Raw genomic sequence first — 27242 nt, 5'->3', positions numbered from 1 at the left:
GGACACTACACATTCAAGCATCATTGAATCTTTATATCTGGAACAAATTAAATAGAGTTTATGCGTCCATAGAAATGGTAAGAGATGTCAACTGTTGGTTAACTATGGTAGAGTTCTTCACATATTTAAACATTTCATTGTTATTTCGAAATTGATATTTAAAAATCGTATCGGTTCTATATTTTTATCACGTCGATAGAAGAATATTTAAATTGAATTACTCTTACGATCCTTGCTTGTCTATATATATAGACACACAGGTGTGCAGGTATAAAAAGAGTCTTAGCTGTGATTGGAGAATCTGATATGTGAGTGGTGGAAACAGAAGGAAGTTAGTTGTTATGGGGAAAGGAAGAGCTCCTTGTTGTGATAAGGACAAAGTGAAGAGAGGTCCATGGAGTCCCCAAGAGGACTTGAAGCTTATCACTTTCATTCAGAAATATGGCCATGAAAACTGGAGAGCTCTCCCTAAGCATGCTGGTCAGTCTCCTTCTTCTTTTCTCTCTAATGGCTTCATGCATGGAATCAAACAACATTTCTTCTGCTCACTTCTTTTGGTAACCAAGTTTATAAACGACCATTTTGTTCAATTCTCTCAATTTGCGGACTAATCTGCAAATATTTTGCTGTTTGTCTGCAAATCTGAAACGTTTTCTGCAATGAAGTAATCATTCAAATCTGCCATGAATTACTTTATTGAATCCATCAATGTTAGTTGAATGAAATGTTTGAACTCTTTCTCCTTGTTTGTGTTTGGTAAGAAACTATGAAATTTCCTTGTTTTGCAATGCTTCTACCTAAAATGTTGTGGCAGCTTAACAATTGTGGGTCAACATCAGATTGTCACAAGGCCACTTGTGGCTATTCTTTTTTTTCTTTTCATTTTCATTAAACATTCAAGAATTATTGAATCCAGAGATGAGCCAAATAGGGATGGATCGAGGGATGTTGGGGTGTGATCGTACCTTCTAGAAATTTCAAATCACTGTATAGTTTAAATATTGATGATCTAATTTAGCTTACCTTAAAATTTTGTAATTTTACACTTTTTTTTTCAATTATCATTTTCTACATTCGTACCCCTGACATAAAATTATGTATTTGTAGTTAGGTAGTTCATGAAATCACCCTTAGTAGGTGAAAATTTGTGACATCTTAACACAATGATGCTGCTGTTTTGATTTCACTTTCTGATATAAGCATCCCGACGCGCCAAAACTGTCTTATTTTTTATCCATCATTAGTTGAAATCTGAAGGCAAAAACATTGAATTGTCATATTTGTTTCCGTCACTCTCTCGACAGATGAACAAGACAGCTTTAGATAGTTTGACATTTTTGTTTTGGACTATGTTGTAGGGCTACTGAGGTGTGGAAAGAGCTGCCGTTTAAGATGGATTAATTACCTGAGACCCAATGTCAAAAGAGGGAACTTCAGCAAAGAGGAAGAAGAAACTATAATAAGGTTACATGAGACTTTCGGAAATAAGTGAGTTTCAAACTAGAAACAGGCTTTAATCTTGGTTGGTTGTTGGCGTATTGATATCATATGTTACGATTATATTAATTTCACAGGTGGTCCAAAATCGCTTCACATTTACCAGGAAGAACAGACAATGAGATAAAGAATGTCTGGAACACTCATTTGAAAAAGAGATTGGCTTCAAAGGCCTCCTCGTCATGCTCTTCTGTTACATTTGTGTCGTCGTCGTGTGGTGAAATAAGCATCGAGGCATTCGAGGAGCTAAAAGCTTTGTCAAGTTCTTCAATCTCTTCCAGTAACTCCAACGTCACCGATACCAGTCGAGTCGATGCTTTAAATCCAGAAAATCACGGTCGTTCACCGTTCGATGTCATAGGAGTTTATGGTGCAAACAACGCATCAGAGGAGGTGAACAAGCCGGATATCTATGATACCGCCGTCGATATCCCGTTGGAGTTGGATTTGGACTTTTGGAACAAGTTGGATAGCTTAGGATCATTCCAGCCCGATGAGATTCAATCAAATCAAGCTGAAAACAACAAGTGGTTGCAGTACTTGGGAATCGAACTTGGCCTGGAAGTAACCAGGGATGAAAACCAGAACAATTTGTCAAACAATGCAGCTGAGCCACTAGTTCCTGAGATGTATGACATGCTGTTAGAGTATGCCCATTGACACATTTTATTTATCGTATTTATCAAATAATATATTACTATTATTTTCTTTTATTGTATTTCTATGCATTAAATAAGCTAAAAGATAATAATGTCCTTATAATAGTATGATTATTATTAAAAGATCCTTAGTCATGTATTATTATGGGCATGAACAATAATAATATGCTTAAGATTAACATGTTATTGATTGATGACAAAGAATTGTCATTGACACAAAGATATTACAATTAATACATGAATATATTGTCAAAGAATAGTATATTGGATTGACCCGCTATAAGCATATGTCTTGGATTATGTGATGGTCACGATATTGCTTATAGTGACAACTATATGTATAATCCTTAGACTTGAGATCATTACAATCTCAACATACATTGTTGTATGTTTTGATATAGTTAAACATGTTCCATAATTGGTTGCACTATAAAGACTGACATTGAATATATCACGATATATGTAGCGAGGTGTGAATGATAGAGATAGGATTTGTCATTCCTACATAATAGGAAACATATCACAAACCACTTGATTGAGTGAGACTAGAAATGCATGGCCATGCTCGAATAAGTTGATATGAGATGTCACAAATTATTCGTTTATTATAGTCTACTCTAGATATCAAGGAATAATAGATGGACACAAGTGTGATTATTCCAAGACTTGTTCATATTCTAGATATAAAGGACAAAAGGATATAATACATTGAAATACTTAGTCACGAACATGTTATGTCAAATCATGACTTCCTATAACTTAGGTAACAATGACATATTACTTAGGCCTGTAAATGAACTGAACGTTCAGCGAACCGTTCATGAACCGTGCGGCGGGAAGTTCGTTTATGTGTGTTTATTTATTAAATGAACGAACATGAACAAGATTTTGTGTTCGTTTAATTAAATGAACGAACATGAACATATGTCTCGTTCGTTCATTTACGTTCGTGAACGTTCGGTTATGTCCGTTCGGTTATATTTGGTTATGTTCGTTTATGTTCGTTCGGTTATGTTCGCTTATGTTCATTCATTTATGTTTAACTCAATCTTCTTAAATCAATTTTGGTGACCAATTTGTACGTATCTTAAAAATATTAATTAATCTGATATTCTGATGACCAATTCCATAATTAACCCAATTTTATTTGGAGATTAAATCCAATATGTTAACCCGTGAGGCACCTCACACCTATATTCATTTCCCCCTTTTTTCCCAAACCCTAGTGTTCACTAGAGAGTGGAGACGATCGTTGAAAGCTTCAAAACAAGTTATATTATAGTGCAATCTGAAGTTTTACAGATATGCTTTCATCTCTTTATCTGTTTTATTTGACTTAATAGTTTATATGTAAAGTTATTGTTGGTATCTTCACATCTAAAACTCAAGAAAACATTATACTTCTTTCTAGAAATAGATGGGAAGATAAAGGTAACAATCGGAAGTATATGAACATCAATAAAGAGAAAAATATATAGAATTTGCCAGAAAACAAAACAAAGGTTTCTATGTAATTTATGCAAAAGAGTGTAATAGCGGAAGTAATGAGTTTTCCATGAAGAACTCATTAATAAGTAGAAAATACACTTTGACAATGAACTTTTGTTTTCATAGTTCTTGTGTGACATTTAGTTGTGGAGTAGACTTTAGGTACGTTAAAATTTTGAATGGTGGTTTAGCAATAATATCAGTTACGATATTGTTGAAAACATTTTGATATTTCGATATAACAAATTAAGTTAAAATGAATTTTAAGATTTTTCAAAATGATTTTCTAAGTATATTCGATATAATTATTCGAATATCAAAACATTACTCAAAATATTTCAAAAATCATTTTTAATCCTTACTTAAGTGTAAAATTAAGTTTTAATCTTAAAACAATTTCAAAATAATCTTTCAAAGTATTTCGAACCATTTCAAAGCCAAAAATTCTAGATTGCTCAGAGGGAACCGATTCCCCCCCAAGGGGGTACCGATTCCCCCCTGAAGGGTTTGGCTCCGAGATTTTCAGAATGCTCGGAGGGAACCGATTCCCCCATAGGGGGTACCGATTCCCCCTGTTCAACGGTTGAAATATTTGAATTTTACACTTAGGGAACCGATTCCCCATAGGGGTACCGATTCCCCCCACGCTCCAAACTATTTTATTAATTGTTTTCACACTAAAACGGCTATATGATCTTCACTAATCATCCCCAACGTTCAGAAGAGATTCAAGGTGTATTTAAACAAGTTCTGAATCCCTTGATCAACAAGAAAATATAGAGAAACAAGAGAGAAAGCATAAACACCAAGTTTGTGCAAATCAAGCCAATTTTCCTTTCAATATTCATTTTGCTTTCAAGAACACCATTTTGTGCTCATTTGTAATTATCTTTGAGTGTTCTTTTCTTGTTCTAGAATTGTGCAAACATCTTACCTTGTGAGGTTTTCTTGTAAGTTTGCAAATTTGTAATCTTCTCTTTGGGAAAAAGAGTGTTCTCAAGAGTTGGGGTATACTCTTGAGGGATTTTGTAAGGTTATCTCTTTGGCCTCAAAAGAAAGAACAAATTAGTGAATTTGTTGGAAAATCCTTAGTGTGGATAGCTAAGGTAGTGGACGTAGACTTTGTTTGAGAAAGTCGAACCACTGTAAATCGATGTGCAATTACTTTCAATTTTTCTGCAAAAGCTTCCACGAAATTTTTAATTGCCAATTCACCCCCCTCTTGGCCGATTCCGTCGATCGATTAACTCAACAATTGGTATCAGAGCCTAACTCATTTGAAGGTTTAATCACCTCTTGAGTCGATTCGGGAAGAGTTATATCGATTATTAAAGTCATCAATGGCCTCCTCTTCAAACTTCGACTCCGGTCTCGATTCGATGCCCGTCAACAAGCCTCCTTTCTTCAATGGAGCTAACTATGCCTATTGGAAGAATAGAATGATGTACTTCATTCAAGCAAGTGACATGGGAGCATGGAATGCTGTAGAAGAATGATACATCAAACCTCTCACTCATCCAAGGTTGTGGAGTGAAGGAGAGACAAGAATGTTCCAGCTCAACTCCAAAGCCCATCCATATTATTTTTTGTGCTCTTGGACCAGATGAATACGGAAGAGTTTCATCGTGTACAACCGCCAAAGAAATATGGGACAAACTTCAAGTCACACATGAAGGTACAGATGAGGTAAAGAAATCAAAAATTAGTATTCTAACGCATAGCTATGAAAATTTCAGGGTGAAACCAAATGAAGACATCAAAGCTATGACAGATAGATTTTCAACGATTGTCAATGGTCTCAAATCATATGGAGAGATCATTTCAAATGAAAAGCTTGTGAGGAAGTTAGTCTACTCCCTCCCAAAATCATGGCAATCAAAGAAGACAACAATCATCGAGTCTAAGGACCTATCGTCCTTAACTCTTGAAGAACTTATCGGTTCACTCCTCACTCATGAGATGATGCTTGAAGATGAGGTGGACCTTGATAAAGTTGAAGAGACACCAAAGGAAAAGGAGAAGAAGAAAAATATTGGAGTTGCTCTCAAATCCACAAAAGATGAGAGTGATTCTAATAATGATGATGATGACGAGGAAATGGCATTGTTTGCCAAACGGTTCAGAAAAATGATGAGACCTTACCAAGGAAGAAAATTCAAACGAAATGAAGGCCTCAAAAATGAACCAAAAGAGAATGACCCAATCATTTGCTATGAATGCAAAAAGCCGGGGCATGTCAAATATGATTGCCCATAATTGAAGAAAAATGGTCAATCAAAGAATAAGCACAAGGCTCATGTGGCTACATGGAGCGATGAAGAAAGTTCCGATGAAGAGGAACAAGAAGTAGCAAACTTGTGCTTGATGGCATTCGGGGAAGATTCTAAGGTAACCTCTAACTCATCCAATTTTGATGATTTATCTTAAGATGAGTTATTTGAGGAGTACAATGGGTTGGCTTCGGATTATGAGAAATTGTTTTTAAAATATAAAAATGATGTTTTAAAATTGAAAAATGAAAACAAACTCATATCCAAAACCAACAACGATCTTGAAAGTAAAATCAAAGATTTACAAATCAAACTAGAAGAGTTTGAAAAGAAAAATTTAGATTTGCAAAATTTACTTTCAAAGATCAATGATGATCATCAAAACAAAATTGATGATCTTAAAACTTCTTTTGATAAAGTTGGAACAAAACATCTTGAAAAAGGTGGAAATTCAAAATCCAACTTTGTTAGAAAAAGTTTTAGAAACTACAATCATAGAGGTCCCCAAAGAACCTCTAATTGAAAAATCATTAGAAGTATGTGGGTTCCTAAAGAACTCATTACTACTAAAGATAAAAATATCCTACACAAATGGATACCTAAGGGGACTAGGATTTTGGAAACTAATGAATATGGACCCAAAAGAATTTGGGTACCAAAAATCAAAAATTAATCTATGTTTGTAGGGAAAGGAGCATTGCTATAAGGCACGGGAAACAAATTCAAATTCATGGTACCTTGATAGTGGATGCTCAAGACATATGACCGGAGACAAAAGCCGGTTCATTGAGCTTAACGCCAAAAATGGAGGAGAATTGACTTTTGGAGACAATTCAAAAGGTCACATTGAAGGTATTGGTACAATAGGTAATACCTCTTCCATACAAATTAAGAATGTTTTATATGTGAATGGATTAAAGCATAATCTATTGAGTATTAGTCAATTATGCGATAAAGGATTCAATGTCTTATTTGAAATTAATGGTTGTAAAGTCATTGACATTGCATCTAATCGGATTATACTTGTTGGTCATAGAATAGGAAACATTTACATGGTGTATTTAGATTCTATTGATATGACTAATTTATGCCTAGTTGCTAAGGATGAGCATGATAGTTGGTTATGGCATAGGAGACTAGGTCATGCTAGTATGAGTGTTTTGCAACGGTTAATTCAATGAGACTTATTAAGAGGGTTGCCTAAGCTTAAATTTGATAATGATAAAATCTGTGATGCATGTGCTAAAGGAAAACAAAAGCGAGTTTCTTTTAAATCTATTAATGATGTATCAACTAGTAGAGTATTACAATTGATCCATTTAGATCTTTTTGGGCCAACTAGAACTACTAGCTTGGGAGGAAAACAATATGCATTTGTCTTGGTAGATGACTATTCTAGATACACTTGGGTTCTATTCTTAAGTACTAAAGATGAAGCATTAGAAAATTTCATCACATTTTCGAAAATAATCCAAAATGAAAAAGGTTACTCTATCACCAGTGTTAGAAGTGATCATAGAACTGAATTTGAAAATCTTGGATTTATTGAGTTTTGTAATTCTAATGGTATTAGCCATAATTTTTCAGCACCTAGAACCCCTCAACAAAATGGAGTTGTTGAGAGGAAAAATCGAACTTTAGAAGAAATGGCTAGAACCATGCTTTGTGAAAATAATTTGCCAAAATATTTTTGGGCGGAAGCCACAAATATCGCTTGTTATGTTGTAAATCGAGTAATGATTAGGCCAATTTTAAAGAAAACACCATATGAAATTCTCAAAAATAAAAAGCCTAACATTAGCTATTTTCATCCTTTTGGATGTAAATATTTTGTTTTAAACAACGGTAAAGAAAATCTTGGCAAATTTGATGCTAAAAGTGATGAAGGAATTTTTCTGGGTTATTCCTTAAATTCTAAAGCTTATCGTGTATTTAATAGAAGAACTTTAGTTGTAGAAGAGTCTATACATGTTGTTTTCGATGATAATCGCCTTCCGAGGAAGGATTCTTCTGTTAATGATGATGTAGGTATTGTACAAGCAAATGACGTTAGACATGACGTTGGAGAATCATCATCAAAGGAAGAAACAAAAGATGAGGAAACTCATGATCCCCTCGAGAATCCAACCAGTGAAGAAAGGGAAGTATCTTTTCCAAGAGAGTACAACTATGTCAAGGATGGTGAAATTATAGGTGATCCATCAAAAGGGGTAACTACTCGATCTTCTCTTAGAAATATCTGTAATTATGTTGCATTTATTTCTTTCATAGAGCCTAAGAACATCAAAGAAGCATTAAAAGATGAACATTGGATTATGGCTATGCAAGAAGAATTAAATCAATTTGAGAGAAGTAAAGTATGGACATTAGTTGAAAGGCCTAGTAATAAATCTACTGTAGGTACTAGATGGGTTTTTAGAAATAAACTTGATGAAAGTGGTAATATAGTGAGGAACAAGGCTATACTCAAGAAGAGGGCATAGACTATGATGAAACATACGCTCCCGTAGCTAGGATGGAAGCAATTAGAATGTTATTAGCATTTGCATGTTTCAATGAATTTAAATTATATCAAATGGATGTTAAAAGTGCATTTTTAAATGGTTTTATAAAAGAAGAAGTGTACGTGGAACAACCTCCAGGTTTTGAAGATTCAAATTTTCTGGATCATGTTTTAAAATTGACAAAAGCTCTTTATGGTTTAAAACAAGCTCCTAGAGCTTGGTATGAAAGATTGTCAAATTTTTTAATTGAAAAAGGTTTTTTAAAAGGAAAGGTTGACACTACATTGTTTTTAAAGAGAAAAGGTAAAGATTTATTAGTAGTTCAAATTTACGTTGATGATATAATATTTGGTTCTACTAATGATGTTCTTTGCCAAGAATTTTATAAGCTAATGCAAAGTGAGTTTGAGATGAGTATGATGGGGGAGCTCTCATTTTTCTTGGGACTCCAAATCAAGCAAAGAAAAGATGGCATCTTCATTAATCAAGCTAAGTACGTCAAAGATATGCTCAAGAAGTTTGGACTGGAAAATGGGAAACCTCATAACACTCCAATGAGCTCTTCAACAAAGCTTGACTTAGATGAAGGAGGTAAATGTGTAGATGTTAAATTATATAGGTCAATGATTGGCTCTTTGCTTTATCTAACCGCAAGTAGATCGGATATTATGTTTAGTGTTTGCTTGTGTGCTAGGTTTCAATCATGTCCTAAAGAATCACATTTACTAGCTGTTAAGAGAATCTTTAGATACCTTAAGGACACTCCTAGTTTAGGACTTTGGTATCCTAGAGACTCTAGCTTTAGCTTGCATGCCTTTTCTGATGCGGATTATGGAGGATGCAAATTAGATAAGAAAAGCACCTCCGGTACTTGCCAATTCCTTGGAAATATGTTGATTTCTTGGTTTTCAAAGAAACAAAATTGTGTGGCATTATCTACCACTGAAGCGGAATACATTTCAGCCGGTAGTTGTTGTGCACAAGTTTTATGGATGAAACAACAACTTTTTGATTATGAAATTGAAGTAGGTACCATTCCTATCAAGTGTGACAATACTAGTGCTATTTGTCTCACTAAAAATCCCATCCAACACTCTAGAACTAAGCACATTGAAATAAGACATCACTTCATTAGAGACCATGTCACTAAGGAAGATGTAGTTCTAGAATATGTTGATACTTTGCATCAATTAGCGGATATCTTTACAAAACCCTTAGACAAGGAAAGGTTTTGGACACTTAGAAGAGAATTGGGTTTAACTAACCTATCTTCACTTAGTGTTTAAAATAATTTAGCACTTTTAATAAATACTGAAAAATGCTTATAATAATAATTTTTGATTGCATTCTTGCTATTAGTTAGGGGGAGTTTATGATTCTTAGTGAAAATTAATTTTATGTTCAAATAATGTTTAAAGATTAATTTAATTGTTTGAACATAATTATTTTTCAATATATGAGTTGCCTATACCACTAGAAAAGATTTATTTAGCATTTTATGTGCTTAAAAGTCGGATTTTAGCATTTTGGTGCAGAGGGAATCGATCCCCCCATGAGGGAACTGATTCCCCCTTTAAAGGGGAATCGATTCCCCCCACAGGGGAATCGATACCCCCCTGGGGTTCTGTTAAATCGGGTAGAACACCCCCAAAAACCCCAAAACCCTCCTTTTCTTCTTCTTCCGCCGTTCTTCACCTCTAAATCTCTCAAATCTCCATTTTTGCCTCAAATCAACGATATTAATCGGAATTTGCTTCAAATATCATCTTCTAAATCTGTTGGAATCATTAAAATCGTGCAAACAACATCAAAATCCCCTCAATCTTCATCTTTCAAGGTAAATTTTTCTAAACTCTCTATTACATTGATTTTGAAACTAAGATTAGTTTTAATTAGTTATAGGTTAAAATAGTGATTGGGCATTGATTGTTTAGTGATTAAAAACTAGATGTTACAACTAATTTCATCAAAAACACAAGAATTTTCCAAAAAAAAAAAATTTAAATTTTCGAAATAAAAAAAAATGTTAATTTTCAAATTATTGTGTTTTGATTAAATTATGTTGTTGTTATTAAAACTATACATATATTGTTTCTCAAAACCATATTTTTCAAAAGTTTTTCAAAAACTTTTCCCATTAGGATTGATTTAGAGAACCTTGAAATATTGAGGACTCAATTGAGTTTTGGGATTAATTGAATTGCATACATTTGTTTTTAAAATTGCAGGTTATCAATTCTATTCTGATTTCCTAAACCATGTCTAATCCTAAACGTGCTAGGTCTTCATCTAGTCGTTCTAGTCGTCAACCAAATCCTCCTCCTATTCCTCAAAATCCTATTCCAAATCTTGATCCTAACTTGACTATCCAAAATTCTTGTTTCAATCAACCGGGTCCTAAAGATTATCGTTATTGGTTTTACCAATATTTTGACTCGTATAAGATTAGGGAAGAACGTATCCCATCTCTTCAAACTATGGTTGATATTAACTTTAAATATCTCCCTATCTTGCACGAATGGAAATTTGATAAACTTTTCGAACTTGAACCCATTGTCTATCATCAACTTGTTCGTATCTTCTACTGTAATGCCGTTTGTATCAAAAATCGTGACAAAACCAAAACCATAGGAGTACGTTTCTACCTCCTAGGTCAATATTTCCATCTTGATCCGGATTACATAGCCAATGCCTTAGGCTTGGATAATGAAGGTTTATCAAACGAAAAACAAGTTTTAGGCTCACGATATAAACGGAATGATAGTGCAAGTGTTCTAGATCTTCATGAGCGTTTTCTTCATCTCATGATCACTTGGTGGTTTCGACCATCCGGGGGTCGTTATTCTACTCTTAGAGCTTTAGACCTTTGGTGGTTGCATTGTTTTGAACACAACATAAAAATAAACCTTTCCGAGATTATCTTTGCTGAGATCGTTGAAACCGTTAACCTAGTGCCAAATAAGAAACTCTGTTCTTCACTAGTTTACGGTTGTATCCTTAGTAATCTCTTTTCTAAAGCCGAGCTTCGAGTTGGTCTAGATGCCGCTTTTCCTCTTAAGAAACAAATCAATCTTCTTTCTTTAACAAGAGCGGGATGGGTCAAAAATAAAGAAACCGTGAATGGGTTCGATCTTCTGCAACTACTCCGGGAGCTAGTTCTTCACAAGCTCCACCCGAAGCTGACGAAGATCCAGAGTTTGACCAATTAATGAGGGATATCGATGAAGCTGAAGATGAGCCTGAGCAACCCGAGGAGCACGCACAACAATCGACTCAAATGCCTCCATATTTTCAATATTTTATGGAGACATTTGATTACCGATATGCGACCATGGATTCGCGCTTTACTTCTATAGAGTCCCATCTATCCACAATGGGAGCTCAACAATTAGAAATTCTTCAGGAAATGCGTGCAAATAATGAAGCAACCAATGCACGTATTAATGACCTCACTAACGAAATATCCGCTATGCGAGCTCGATTTCCTCCTCCTGATCTGGATATGTTATTAAATGTTTTACTTTGAACTCCAAACTTATTGTTTTAACATTTTGAATATTTTGGAATGTTTGATTTTGTGGATTGTTGGATTTTGGATTTATGGATGGTGTGAACTTATATGTTTGGTGTGTTTTATTCATTATTGCATCATTTACATCATTATTAGCAATATGACCAATTTTGCCATATCACATTATTTATGAATATTGATTACGGAACTAATGGCTAACATTTCTCTTAATTGTGATCTTAGCAGCTTATGCATACATATACCTAATCAATTGGCTTAATATCTTTCACGTTCATTTGAATCTTTTTGATTTAACAAAAAGGGGGAGAAGTGTGTTTTAAGTGTGTGTTTTAAAAAATGATAAATGGGAGAAGTGTTAAAGTAAGGGGGAGTAATTTCAAAACTTGATTTCAAAATCTTAAAAATTACTAAAATGTTTTGTTATATCAAAAAGGGGGAGATTGTTGAAAACATTTTGATATTTCGATATAACAAATTAAGTTAAAATGAATTTTAAGATTTTCCAAAATGATTTTCTAAGTATATTCGATATAATTATTCAAATATCAAAACATTACTCAAAATATTTCAAAAATCATTTTTAATCCTTACTTAAGTGTAAAATTAAGTTTTAATCTTAAAACAATTTCAAAATAATCTTTCAAAGTATTTCGAACCATTTCAAAGCTAAAAATTCCAGATTGCTCAGAGGGAACCGATTCCCCCCCAAGGGGGTACCGATTCCCCCCTGAAGGGTTTGGCTCCGAGATTTCCAGAATGCTCGGAGGGAACCGATTCCCCCATAGGGGGTACCGATTCCCCCCTGTTCAACGGTCGAAATATTTGAATTTTACACTTAGGGAACGATTCCCCATAGGGGGTACCGATTCCCCCCACGCTCCAAACTGTTGTATTAATTGTTTTCACACTAAAACGACTATATGATCTTCACTAATCATCCCCAACGTTCAGAAGAGATTCAAGGTGTATTTAAACAAGTTCTGAAGCCCTTAATCAACAAGAAAATATAGAGAAACAAGAGAGAAAGCATCAAACACCAAGTTTGTGCAAATCAAGCCAATTTTCCTTTCAATATTCATTTTGCTTTCAAGAACACCATTTGTGCTCATTTGTAATTATCTTTGAGTGTTCTTTTCTTGTTCTAGAATTGTGCAAACATCTTACCTTGTGAGGTTTTCTTGTAAATTTGCAAATTTGTAATATTCTCTTTGGGAAAAAGAGTGTTCTCAAGAGTTGGGGTATACTCTTGAGGGATTTTGTAAGGTTATCTCTTTGGCCTCAAAAGAAAGAACAAATTAGTGAATTTGTTGGAAAATCCTTAGTGTGGATAGTTAAGGTAGTGGACGTAGACTTTGTTTGAGAAAGTCGAACCACTGTAAATCGTTGTGCAATTACTTTCAATTTTTCTGCAAAAGCTTCCACGAAATTTTTAATTGCCAATTCACCCCCCTCTTGGCCGATTCCGTCGATTGATTAACTCAACAGATATGTAGCATCGAAGGGATTTCGGATCTATGTTATTGCCTTGTAGTCCAATTTATACCGTTCGAAATCTTAATGCTGTTAAATTTTATACTCTGCCAACGGAAATGACCATTATTAAAAAACCTTACTAAAGTCTGACATTGATGTCACAAAACTTTTAGCCGGCGAATTTATTAGAATAACGTAGTGGAAAAATGATTGTTCATATGTAATCATGGACCACTAAGATAAATGTTATATCGTTAAATTAAAGTTGTGTGAATCATTTAATATCTTTAAAAAATCGATCGAAATATTTGATATCTTCAAACATTTCATCACTGCTAATCAGCTCTTACGCTATTTATCATTGTAGATTTAGTTGATTTGCATTGTCAACTATTTTTCATGAAAGAACAATGGAAGGTAGGGTCTCCAACGTTTATGTTCGTTTATGCTCGTGTTCGTTTATGTTCGTGTTCGTTTATATTCGTTTATTTATTAAATGAACGAACATGAACAAGTTATATTCCTTAATAAACGAACATGAACAAAAAAAAAATTGTTCGTTTATGTTCGTGTTCGTTTATGTTCATTTTTTTATTAAATGAACGAACATGAACATACATCCGGTCGTGTGTGTTCGGTTCGTTTATAGGCCTAATATTACTAGATATCACTCATTGTTTGTAATATCAGAATAGTTCTAATTATTACTACTAACATTACAAGAACCTACAGGGTTGCATTCAATGGTTGAAAAATAGAGCAACTTATAAATGTATCACATATGTACAATTTGATTGTACATGAATAAAATGTGTATTTAATATATATATATATATATAATATGTGAGTAATTTTAATTACACATGAATACCTAATTTAATAATGTAATTAAAGTAATTATATTCCTAATTAAATTCGGAAATTTTAAAAGTCTTAATAGCTAGGGCGACACATATATAAGAGATATATTGGTCTTTGCATTCGTTTTAATGTTTTTTGGAAAAATATCGAAATTCCTAAAAAGGTTTTGCTCTTAACTGCTATTCAACTGGGTGAACTAAGTAGAGTTCAAGGCGAATTTTTGTGGAGGTTAGGATTCGAACTGCTCGTGACTTTCATTAGCCGCTACTGTATTTGTTGATTTTCAAGGAACCCAATGTAAGTAATCACATCTCTTCCTCCCGATTTCGAATTTAAAGTACTTGGATTGCTGGTGAGTCTGTCACATTTTGTTTCTGCCGCGTTATGTGTGCGCTGTCGGTCCCAACCCATGCAACCAAAGCCAAAACACATGATATGGGGCACATGTCGTTGTCGCATTATGGCACCCATTCATAGCACAGTTGTGCTATCCGAATCAAATACAAAACAGTAGTAGTTCATAAGGGGCTTTCCTAGTAGTTTTGACTATGCTTTCGTTATGAATTTAGTTGGTTTTCATCACTTGGTCACTTTAATTAGGCCTTTTTAGATGTATGGTGGATAAAATAAATATTCATCTGATCATTTGTTTTTTCAAAAATCTCTCAATTTCGAACAAATGAACATTAAGGGGAAGATAGGGCTTCATTGGAGTTTTATTACTGCTGTTCTGAAAGCATTAGACCTTCCTCACAGATTTATTGACTGGATTGAAGCCTGCTTCTCTGGAGTAAGATTCTCAATATCTTTCAATGGAAGCTTGATTGGATTCTTTAAGGGAGCAAGAGGCATAAGGCAAGGAGACCCTCTCTCACCAATTCTCTTTGTTTTATCTATGAATGTCCTTTCCAGACTCCACTCAACTTGGCTGCCATTAGAGGACTGTTTAATTACCATCCTAAATGCAAGCAAATAGGGCTTACCCACTTATCATTTGCTGACGATTTGTTGATATTTTGTAAGGGTAATGTGGAGTCTGTTGCAGGAGTTATCTCTGTCCTTGATCAATTCTACGAAATGTCATGTTTGAATCTTAATGCTGCCAAATGTGTTTTCTTTACTGCTGGTACTTCTACTAGAACTGTCGAGACAATCAAACACTTTACTGGTTTCAATCTTGGAAGTTTGCATGTTCGCTACCTAGGAGTTCCACTAATTACTAGGAAACTCTCTGAGAAAGATTATGATAATCTTATTGAAAACATTAAGTCACGACTTAATCTATGGTCTGGTAAATTTCTGAGTTTTGCTGGTAGACTGGAGCTAATTAGAGTCGTCCTGTTCAGCATTGCAAACTACTGGTGCAGACAGCTTCTTCTTCCTCAATTTGTTATCAACAAGATCGAGCAACTCTGCTCTCGATTCTTCTGGAAAGGAACCGATAAGGCTGCTACAGGCGCACGAGTCAGTTGGGAGAAAATATGCCAACTCAAATCTGAGGGAGGTCTTAGACTGAAGAACTTAAAATCCTGGAATCGAGCTTGCATGATAAAACTCATAAAGAATATCCTTGCAGGAGAGGGGTCGCTATGGGTTGCTTGGATCAAAACATACGTGTTAAAGGAGAAAAACTTTTGGCACATTGAAGGGGGTCCTAATTACAGCTGGAGTTTCAACAGAATCCTTAAACTTCGATCAGAAGCTTTACCAGCAATCACGAATAGAACCATCCCCATAAGAGATATTTGGCAGGAAATTAGGATGAATGCGAATAAAGTTTCATGGCATACCTTGATCTGGTTCCCACTCCATATTCCTAAACTCAGCATAATTGCATGGATGGCAATTCTAGATCAACTTCCAACTCGTGATCGACTTCAACGAATGGGGATTATCACTACTGGGGACTGTGTCCTTTGTAATGTTGCACTGGAAACTCGGTCTCATTTGTTCTTTGAATGTCCCACGGCTTCTAATTTATGTGTGAGATCATTTTACAACACAATGGGTTAAAGAAATCAATTTCTTATTGGGAGGACATGATTGTTTGGGCATGCAATTCTTGGAAAGGCAAGTCTCTTATTTCCACTATTTTAAAACTTGCATGGTGTGCTAAAATCTATGTTTTGTGGGAGGAGCGTAATCGAAGAATCTTTTAAGGAAGATCAAGATCTACTGATGATCTTTTTATTTGCATCAAAGAATTTGTAGGTATTAAACTGAGGGGGAAAAAGATCAACATGTTTGATAGTGTTAAACTTTCCTATATAATTCTTGGGCAATACCAGAAGAGGCGTTCGCATAAGGCATGGGCACGGCTTATTCATCCAGAGCTAACGCAGAAGAAGTCTTCAGTTAAGGCTTGGGCACGGCTTATTCATCCGGAGCTAACGCAGAAGAAGTCTTCAGTTAAGGCGTGGGCACGGCTTATCCATCCCGAGCTACTGCAAAAGAATCTCTACTTAAGGCGTGGGAACTTATTCACCCACATCTTTCGCAGAAGAAATATTCAGTTATGGCGTGGGCACGCCATCTATCGGCTCAGTTTGAGTTTTTATCGGATCCAGTTTTTTGGTATTCGTTTTTTGGATTGGTTTTCGGTATATTATTGGATCGGATTGTAGCTATACACTTTTATTTGATTTGTAGCAGACTCTCTGCTTCTTTGGGTAATAAAATTCAATTTATCCAAAAAAAACATTAAGGGGCAGATAATGTTATTCAACCGATCATTCTTTTTTTTTCCTTTGATTTTTTCTTTTGAAAATTATAGGGGGTGTGATCGCATCCCACAACACCCCTCAATCCATCCCTGGATCTAAGGGCAACATCAACTTTATTCTTCTCCACTTTCACTTTTTTTTAGCCTTCTGTTGATCATCATTTCATGAATAAGTAACGAATCAATAAATCCATCAAATGTTAGTATCTCCAAGTTCTTTGCTTCCTCTATGATAACCACTTTAGGTTGTCAAGACTTTGGTAAGTTTATTAGCAAACTTTCTCAGTCTTTTCATTTGGATGAGCCTTCTCATATTGTAAACTAATGATGATTGTAAAATAATCTTTACATATTGTATATAAGATAAGTTTTATGTTTAACAATCAATTACTTTTCTAAAATAATATATACAATTCTTAAGTTTGTTCTTATTTTCAAGTTTTTATCTTGACTGGAAATTTATATATATAAAAACATATATTAAATAGATAAAAAAAATCCCAATTATACAGAAGCATAACCTCATCAGAAGATATTTCCATTTCGTCGTGGACTTTAGGGGTAAATTGGCTCTTTACCTATAAAAGTTTGAAAAACACAAATCAAAATGTCTTAGGTTAAGCCGAATTTCACTACACAAAGATTGATTTTCTGCCTTTCACATTTATAGAATGACCAAGACTTTGAAAATCGATGTGTTTGGTATGAGTTCTGAAATGTATGCGAATTGAAAATAATTTTTTTTTATTGCCCTCCGTTCTAAGGTTTCACTATGACTAATCTAAACTGACTCGGATCGTACACATGGTTTTGGAGGGTGAGTCTCACAGCGGGAATTTTTGTGTATACACAAAGACTCGAACTTGAGACCTTATTTAAGCGATATCAAGCTACTTACCACTTAAACTAACCCGTTGATTGAATCGATAATAATTTTATGGTCAAAAGGATTATACCCTTTTTTCCTCTTGCCAATATAAATTTATTAGTTTTGTTGAGGTAGTAATGTCTAAGATTGAATAGCTAATCCTTTAGGTTAAGATCAATAGAATTCAGGGATGTGATTTATTTATATTAGTGTAAAATTAAATATTATCGCATATTTTATTAAATTTTTGCAGTATTAATATTTCAACAAGGAGATTTTTTATTATACATATTGCGTAAAATATGTTTTATATAACCTTTTTTTGATGTTATATGTCCTACTTAAGATTTAGGGGTTATATTTTAGGGTTTAATATTTTAGATTTAGGTATCAGATTTATACTTTGACTTCAGGTTTAAAGTTTTATAATTTTTGATTTAGGATTAGAATAGATATGTTATATACAGTCATCCTTTTTAACAATCTAATCTTTGAATTTCATATTTCATTCGCGTAAATTGTGCATGTCAAAATTTGTATAAATTTAAAATATCTAACTGTTGTTTCAAGCACAGATCAAGTGACATCGATAGTAAAAGAATGGTTGTTATTACTTGAGGTTCTGGATTCGAGCGCCATTAATGTCAGGGGCGTAAAAGTTGAGGAACATAATTCAACATGCATGAAAGAAAAGGAGTTAATGCAAATCATGCAGAGCAGGAAAGATTCATGATATACCCCATATTTGTAAAGGACTGCTTAAAAGAAAACATAAGACTTTGTTGCCTACATTGATGATCCAGGTACTGCTAGGGACCCAAAGTATCGAAGTCAAATAATCCAGAGGCCATATCCCAGCCACAAATGACTTAAATCATCATGAATTCAAGGTCTCAATCTCCCTAAGCAAATTCAGGGCAAACAAAAATCTTTTCAGAGCCTAATTAAAATTCCTGTTGGTTTATTGATTGAAACCCAAACTGCTACATGTGGAAATTTTGGCAGTGGCATTAAGTGATGGCTAATTTCTGACCAAGAGCTTCAAAGCTGGTGATATCATTATCAACCACATTGGCTCATCTTTCAGATTTCATCCAATAATAAATATCAGTTGACTTTGCTAAATTTTATGAAATATTTGTTTTTTAAATCTTATGTCCTAACAAAAAAGTTTATGTCCTGAAAGATTATCTTTCAATGACAACACTCGAATCATCTCAAACTAACATAATAAGGAACATTCCTACCATTGGGCTTCGGAAACCAACATTGCCTCCTTAGACAGTTTAACCCGATATAAAGATCGTTGCTTGATCAAGAAGAAAATCTCAGACACTATGAATTTATTGAGCGACTCTAATGATAAAATGGAGTATTATTCTCTATAAGTACTTAAGTTCGAGTAGTTATGTTTGCAGGATATGTGTTATTAATATCTAAAAAATTATGAGTATATATTATCTCATAATCACTCCAGATTATTTAAAAATATCGGCAAATCGATTTATCGTCCTCAAGATATAATCTCTTTTATTTCAAGAACTTCATCTTCGATATCCTGTTCATGAATACGAGTCTTTTGAATCAAGGTGAATTTGGGCTTTGATTTACATTTTCGTCTTTGGGTCTTTACCTCATCAAATTAAACTGGTTTTAATTGGTTTATGACTTGATTTAGAAATATTGCCAAAAATTAGGGATATTAATTCTTAAACAAACCTGTTAAAGCTCATGTGTGAAACAAAAAATGGAAAGAAAAATAGATGATTTAGAAATATTGTCTAATTTTTTTAATATAATAAAGAGACCTAATTATAACGGTCACTATCTAATTACAGGCCACTTACCATTAATATTTAACGAAAGTGTTGATTTAACAGTTAATAAAATTAATATAATTACACATTTGATCCTTAATACATTCTTTTAATTTTATCATAATTTTAATTTAATTTATAAATTTAATCTCTAATTAAATATCACTACTAGATTAGATGATATTTTATAGATTTTAATTATATAATTATGCTCAGGTGGGGGTCGAACCAGCAACCTAAAGCTCCCTTAGGCACACCAAAACCGCTAGGCTAGGTCCCTCAATTAGTAATTGATTATGATATATAATTTGTTATAACTAATGACAGTTGGGAAAAAAAAAAAAGAAACTAGCATGATTTTAAAGGAATTCAAACTTTTTTTTTTTTGAAGAAGGAATTCAAACTTGAGATTTAAAGAGAGAGTGCAAACACCTTAATCATTAAACTAGGCCATATATTCGATTAAAATTTACAATAATATATGTATATATATGTAAAATCCTAATTTTGTCCATACAATTCAAATCGAGTTGAAAGTGTGACCGAGCACAATTTTGAAGATGTTCATGCATTGTATCGAATTAATTCAAGTGGTGCGGGTAGGCCTGTAAACGAATCGAACGCACATGAACGGAGGTATGTTTATGTTCGTTCATTTAATAAATAAACAAACATAAACGAACACGAACATAGACGAACATAAATTTTTTTGTTCATGTTCGTTCATTAAGGAATATAGCTTGTTCATGTTCGTTCATTTAATAAATAAACAAACATAAACGAACACGAACATAGACGAACACGAACATAAACGTTGGAGACCCTACATTCCATTGTTCTTTCATGAAAAATAGCCGACAATGCAAATCAACCAAATCTACAGTGATAAATAGCGTAAGAGCTTATTAGCAGTGATGAAATGTTTGAAGATATCAGATATTTTGATCGATCTTTTAAAGATATTAAATGATTCACACGACTTTAATTTAACGCTATAACATTTATCTTAGTAGTCCATGATTACATATGAATAATCATTTTACACTACGTTATTCTAATAAATTCACCGACTAAAAGTTTTGTGACATCAATGTCAAACTTTAGTGAGATTTGTTAATAATGGTCCTTTCCGTTGGCAGAGTATAAAATTTAACAGCATGAAGATATCGAACGGTAAAATTGAACTACAAGGCAATAACATAGATCCGAAATCCCTCCGATTCTACATATCGTTGCTGATATTATTGCTAAACCACCATTCAAAATTTTAACGTACCTAAAGTCTACTCCACAATTAAATGTCACACAAGAACTATGAAAACAAAAGTTCATTGTCAAAGTGTTTTCTACTTATTAATGGGTTCTTCCTAGAAAACTCATTACTTCCGCTATTACACTATTTTTTCAGAAATTGCATAGAAACCTTTGTTTTGTTTTCTGACAAATTCTATATATTTTTCTCTTTACTGATGCTCATATACTTCCGATTGTTACCTTTATCTTCCCATCTATTTCTAAAAAGAAGTATGATGTTTTCTTGAGTTTTAGATGTGAAGATACCCGCAATAACTTTACATATCAACTATTAAGCCAAATAAAATAGAGAAAGAGATGAAATCAGATTGCACTATAATATAACTTGTTTTGAAGCTTTCACCAATCGTCTCCACTCTCCAGTGAACACTGGAGTTTGCTGAAAAAAGGGGAGAAATGAATATAGGTGTGAGGTGCCTTATGAGTTAACATATTGGATTTTATCTCCAAATAAAACTGGGTTAATTATGGAGTTGGTCATCAGAATATCAGATTAACTAATAATTTTAAGATACTTACAAATTGGTAACCAAAATTGATTTAAGAAGATTGGGTTAAACATAAATGAACGAACGTAAACGAACATAACCGAACAAACATAACCGAACGTTCACGAACGTAAATGAACGAACGAGACCTATGTTCGTGTTCATTCATTTAATTAAACGAACACAAAATCTTGTTTATGTTCATTCATTTAATAAATAAACGCACATAAACGAACTTCCCGACGCACGGTTCATGAAAGGTTCGCTGAACGTTCAGATTATTTACATGCCTAGGTGCGGCTGGCGTGAGTGAAAATTAGTTCACAAAATTTTTGCATTCCATTCATGGGAGCGTTAAAGAAATTTGGTCGTGAACGATGGATTTAAGCCTTTAATTTATTAGGTTTAATTGGGTACATATTCACCAAGGATATAAAGGGCCAAATTGGCCCATCAGGGCAACTGGATAAATAATTTAGCCCATTATGGCACACAAACATTTAATTCGTGATCTACGGTAAATTGAACAGTGCTCATGGAACTCGTCACGCTGGATTAATTTTTTAATGGACCCTGTCAGGTGGGCCCCACACCCGTATTAAAAAAATTCTTGAGGGACTCATCACACAGGCGTGACGAGTCCTTATAAAAAATTATTTTTTTATTTTGTAATTTTTTAAAAGAAAATTAAAAAAATAATATTTATTCTCACAGAACTCGTCACGTCAAAGTGAAGAGTTCCAACGGGTATAATTTTCAAATTTTTGACCGTTAGATTAACCGTTGTTAAACATTCGAATTTTTGTTAAAATTTTCAAAGGAACTCGTCACACCGACATGACGAGTTCCAACGGAAAAAAATATGTCTTCCCTTTAAGTTTTGCACATCATCTTCAATCTCTTACTTTATACACTACTTTCATCTTCAATCTCCTACGCAAAAAAAAAACTCATTTCATCTAACCAAAAACATTTCAAACAACGAGCAACAAATTCTTCACAGTTGTCCATTATAATGGCGAAATTCTACAAACTGAAGTTGGTGTTGTGTTTAAGTCAGACATACTGATCAATATGATGTTCCCTGTAAATGTATCGCATCGCCAAATGAAGCAAAAAATTGAGAGAAAATTTGAAGCTTTTGTTTCATGTTTAAGTTATCGGCACCTGATCTCATCAAATCCAATGACTTATGGAAAAATTCAGCTTGATGATTATGACGATGTTGTTGTTATGGTTGGACTTCATCAATCATCAGATAATAATATGGTAGAGATGTACGTCGAAACGGCGAATGCAACTGATATTCCGACGTCATCAGTACCAGCTCGAGGAACAAAAGGAGAAGGACCCTCTCAACCACATGGAAGTTATGGTGATGAGAACCTTGTTGGACGGTTCGGTGAAAGCCTTGCTGAATTTAGCGAGGATGATGAAGACATTGTTCCGTTGGTAGACGATGACGACACATCATTAGTTGATGAGTCCGATATTGTTGAGGCTGCTTCAGAGGGACAAGTTTTGGATGTTGAGGCGGATGTATGGGAGGCAACTGTTTCACAATGTAAAGGATTGCAGAATGCTCCAAATATTTGGGCAAGGACATAAATTGAACCTGAATCCAATTATCAGGATTTGCCTTGGTATCATCATGCAGTTGCAATGCACGACATTAACTACGATGCTAAGCGTAATCCTGAAATATTTGATATACCAGAGTTATGTGCTTTTTGAAGGTCAAGCATATGATTTCAAATCACTGGCTTTCATTCATACAGTACTAAACATGAGAAATTGTGCATGTGAACACATACCCAAACTTGAAATTAACATCTAATTTGAAGATAGAAAATGGACTTTTATTTATGATGTACTCTACTTAATTTTTCAAGCAGTCTCAGGTATTTGATTCATTAACCAAAGAAATAGATCCATTGAAAGAAAAAGTGAAGGACGTGCTGATGGCTTCTGCAGCTGATCCCATCGAGAATGTTACATTCATAGATACTCTACTTCGTCTTGGTCTGTCGAATCATTTCGAGAACGTTATTGAAAACCAACTGGAAAGCATTTTCAACTCCCATGAAAACGATCTAAATGACCTCGACTTAAGCTCTACTTCAATTGTGTTTCGAGTTTTCAGGCAATATGGTTTCAAAATGTCTTGCGGTAAGGATAAAAACTTCAGTTGACAAGTTACATATCAATATGTAATTAATAAATTCAATATGTGAATCAGATGTTTTCGAAAAATTCAAGGACGCTGATGGAAAGCTCAAAGGAACCCTGATTGATGATGTTAGTGCTCATAGATGCTAATGAAACCAATGTATGCTGGAATGTCCAAACCGAGGACACTTCTAGGAAGGATCTTTATGTCCATTCTACAAGCACTTGATTTGTCTCACAACACCTAGTTTTTTTTTCCTCGACAAAATGGATTTTATTAATCAAGACTTAGAAAAGAGACTCGTTAAAAACCTCCTAAACCTAAATAGAGGAGGAAAAGAATACTCTTTAACTGAGGATGTATACAACACCAAAACACGCTAATGGTGTCTCCTTCCCACTTGATCGTCTATGCATAACGCACCCAATGCCTGGTACACTATTAGAGATCACCTATCTCACGACTCACAATCATATTAACTCGGTCTATTATCAAATTATTATTATGTCAATATTATGGTCTAGAATTAACTCCAAAATACAACATCCCTCGATCCATAACGATGATAAATAATTTTTTATTTTAATTATTTAAAATGTTTTTAAATTTTTTATCTAGTTGAATAAATAAAATTGCAATTATGATGATTGTAATAATTTTAAGGGTAAAGTATAGTAATGGTCACTGAACATTTCTGAAGCTTGCATTTAGGTCCCCCAACTTTTAAAACTTGCAATACAGTCCCTCAACATTTATTCCATTTGCAATATGGTCCCCCAACTTAAATCACTATTAGAAAATTAGGGTAAATTATATAAACGGTCATTGAACTTTTTAGGCACTTGAATTTAGGTCCCCAACTTTTAAAACTTGCAAAACAGTCCCCCAATAATTTTATTTTCTTATTAAATATAGATGTATAGAAAATATAAATGATTCAAATTATATTTAAACGTATGAATCATTTATATTTTTGATATATTTTATTTTTCTTGTATAAACTAGTATTTAAAATATGTTTATATTTTAATCAAAATATTTCAATATAAGAATAAAAATATATTATATAAATGTATATTTATATTTAGATGTATAAAAAAATATATTCATATATTAATGTATGAATCATTTATATTTTTTGAATATTTTATTTTTAATAAGAAATTAAAATTATTAATTATATTAGAAATACTCAACTTAAGATTATATATAATCATGAATTATAAATATGAAAAATATAATTATTAAATTTAGTTTAAAATATAAATCTTAAATTTATTCTTTTAAAATATTGTATCAACTAATATTTAAAAAATATTAAATCTATCAAACAATTTATCAAATATAATATTTTTTATTGTAAAAAAATATAATATTTTCCCATCATTTATTGCTTTCAAATTTTTTTGCCAAAGTTCAAATCTCATTATTTCCATTTTCCATTATATTCTTTTTTTTGGCATTGGTCATACTATTAGTATATGTATTATTGTATATCTCTTAACACAAACGATGGTGTTAGCTTAGTGGCTCCACCCTGTATCTTTCATTTGCATGACTCAGGTTTGAGTTTGCCCAAGACCCAAATTTTACTTCTTTGTAACTTAATTTTCTTCTAATTAGGTGGTGACATGTGTCACCAATAACATATATCATGATCATGGGTTAACACATGTCAGATCCTGGTTAAATAATTAATTTATTAAATTTTATTTAATTTAGGACCAAATTGATAGCATATATAAATAATTAGGTGGTGACATGTGTCACCAATGACACGTGTCATGATCATGTGTTAACACATGTCATATCCTAATTAAATGATTAATTTATTAAATTCTATTTAATTTAGGACCAAATTGATTATATAAATAATAAAGACTGAATGTATAATAATGTCAATTCCTTTTAACTGCCACTTCATCATTTGTATCAATTGGTAACGACTAGTGGCTTAGTTGAAACAGTTAAATAATTATGTTGTATGATTGATAAATTTAAAAGATCGATGACAAAGTAAAAAGAGCTAGATAGTTAAGTTGTCAACCTAGTAGTTTACACTTTTATTTATACGTCAAAATAACATTTTATAAATTTAAAATTCGAATTATTTTCAACCTCTTCTATATCCTAACTACTTTTTTTAATTAAAAAATTTCTTCAACAGATAAGAATTATACTATTATATTTATATAAAAATACGTATCACATAAAATAAGATGAAATTAAATAATAATAAATCTGACATAATTGAATTATTTTGGAATTTAAGGTTTAGAATGAAATTGAATTACTTTGGAAATTGGGGTTTAGAATGAAATTGAGGACTGTTTTGCAAGTTTTAAAAGTTGGGGGACCTAAATTCAAGTGTCTGAAAAGTTCAATAACCTTTTATATAATTTATCCTAATTTCTAACGGTGGTTTAAGTTGGGAACCATATTGCAAACGGAATAAATGGTGGGGACTGTATTGCAAGTTTTAAAAGTTGGGGGACCTAAATGCAAGCTTCAGAAATGTTCAGTGACCATTACTATACTTTACCCTAATTTTAAAAGAAAGTCTCATTAGTCGAGCCCTACCATTACATGTAAGGATGGGCATGAAATTTAAACTTTAACAGGTTGTGATTCGATTTTAGAAGATAAAAAAAATTATAAAGAAAATCAGATTTGGGTCTGATTTAGTGGAGTTTTTTAAAATATAATATCAGATTGAGAAAATAATATAAATATTCCTTATATATTTAGAGATAATTGCAATAACACATTTCTCTTTTTTTTTTATTATGTACCTATTTTTCTAATAAAACTATAATTATATATATTATCTCACAGTAGAAAGGTTTTTCACTAACAAACTATAAAATTAATCCTAGAAGATGTGTACTGGCAGTGGCAGGTGGTGGAAGGAGTTGAATATCAAGGAAAGGCTTCCTTTTGGTCCAGATAGGCTGCTTTAGATTTACTTTTGGACAATGGGAATTACCCCCTCCGGGTCCCCAATTTTCCAAGTGAAGGAGGAATATAGCTATATTTGGATCCTTAGTTACTCCGCTTGGATCACTGGATGAGCTTGAGAAATATACAGATGCGCAGTAAAACTGTAATAAATAGATAGATAAATACAGATATTGATATCATATATTATTTAATGAGTACAAGATAAAAAAATTCTACTACCATTTGATTAAATAGTTACTTTGATTCTTATTCATGTTTTTTTGAAATATTTTGACCCCAAATATTTTATTTTTAGGGTAAAATAACTCTTATTTGGATTAAAATCGTTAGTTGACTAATGATGTTCTTCGCTAATGTGACAAGACATATATGTCAAAAATAATAACGTGACACATGCCACATCATCATTCAAGTACAAGTGGCATGTGTTACGTCATCACTTTCGTCATGTACTACATGCAAAATCAACACTCATATTAGGTGGGATGTGTCAGGTCAACACTTTGGACACGTAGGTTTTGTCACGTTAGTGAAGAACATTGATCGTTAGTCAACCAATGATTTTCATCCAATCAGGGGTCATTTTATTCCAAAATGAAACATTGATCATTTAATAAT

The 27242-nt window shown here is 33.2% G+C and overlaps 1 protein-coding gene and 2 long non-coding RNA genes across 3 annotated transcripts; 2 read left to right on the top strand and 1 right to left on the bottom strand.

The window, feature by feature from the left end:
• The first annotated feature begins 295 nt into the window (after positions 1-295).
• Positions 296-2110, top strand: LOC120157680 (transcription factor MYB72-like). Its single transcript, XM_039168744.1, has 4 exons — positions 296-480; positions 1359-1488; positions 1575-1706; positions 1744-2110. The coding sequence occupies exons 1-4, from the start codon at positions 342-344 to the stop codon at positions 1745-1747; spliced, it is 405 nt and encodes a 134-aa protein (XP_039024675.1). The 5' UTR covers positions 296-341; the 3' UTR covers positions 1748-2110.
• On the bottom strand, positions 2003-14923 carry LOC120157696. Its single transcript, XR_005519158.1, has 3 exons — positions 14713-14923; positions 14132-14133; positions 2003-2112 (listed from the first exon to the last, which is right to left on the bottom strand). It is a non-coding gene; the product is annotated as an uncharacterized LOC120157696 (long non-coding RNA).
• LOC120157689 lies at positions 11562-26690 on the top strand. The gene is made up of 3 exons (XR_005519157.1): positions 11562-11573; positions 19272-19276; positions 26563-26690. It is a non-coding gene; the product is annotated as an uncharacterized LOC120157689 (long non-coding RNA).
• Positions 26691-27242: the final 552 nt, after the last annotated feature.

Source organism: Hibiscus syriacus, unplaced genomic scaffold, assembly GCF_006381635.1.
Source record: "Hibiscus syriacus cultivar Baekdansim isolate YM2019G1 unplaced genomic scaffold, ASM638163v2 tig00002840_pilon, whole genome shotgun sequence".
NCBI classification, from domain to species: Eukaryota; Viridiplantae; Streptophyta; class Magnoliopsida; order Malvales; family Malvaceae; genus Hibiscus; species Hibiscus syriacus.
This window is presented reverse-complemented; position numbering and strand designations above follow the sequence as displayed.

Bases quoted from the DNA above. Each gene is read 5' to 3' on its own strand.
- LOC120157680 (XM_039168744.1), top strand. From the start codon at position 342: ATGGGGAAAGGAAGAGCTCCTTGTTGTGATAAGGACAAAGTGAAGAGA. The intron at 481-1,358 runs GTCAGTCTCCTT...ACTATGTTGTAG, and splicing joins AGCTCTCCCTAAGCATGCTG to GGCTACTGAGGTGTGGAAAG. The intron at 1,489-1,574 runs GTGAGTTTCAAA...TTAATTTCACAG, and splicing joins CATGAGACTTTCGGAAATAA to GTGGTCCAAAATCGCTTCAC.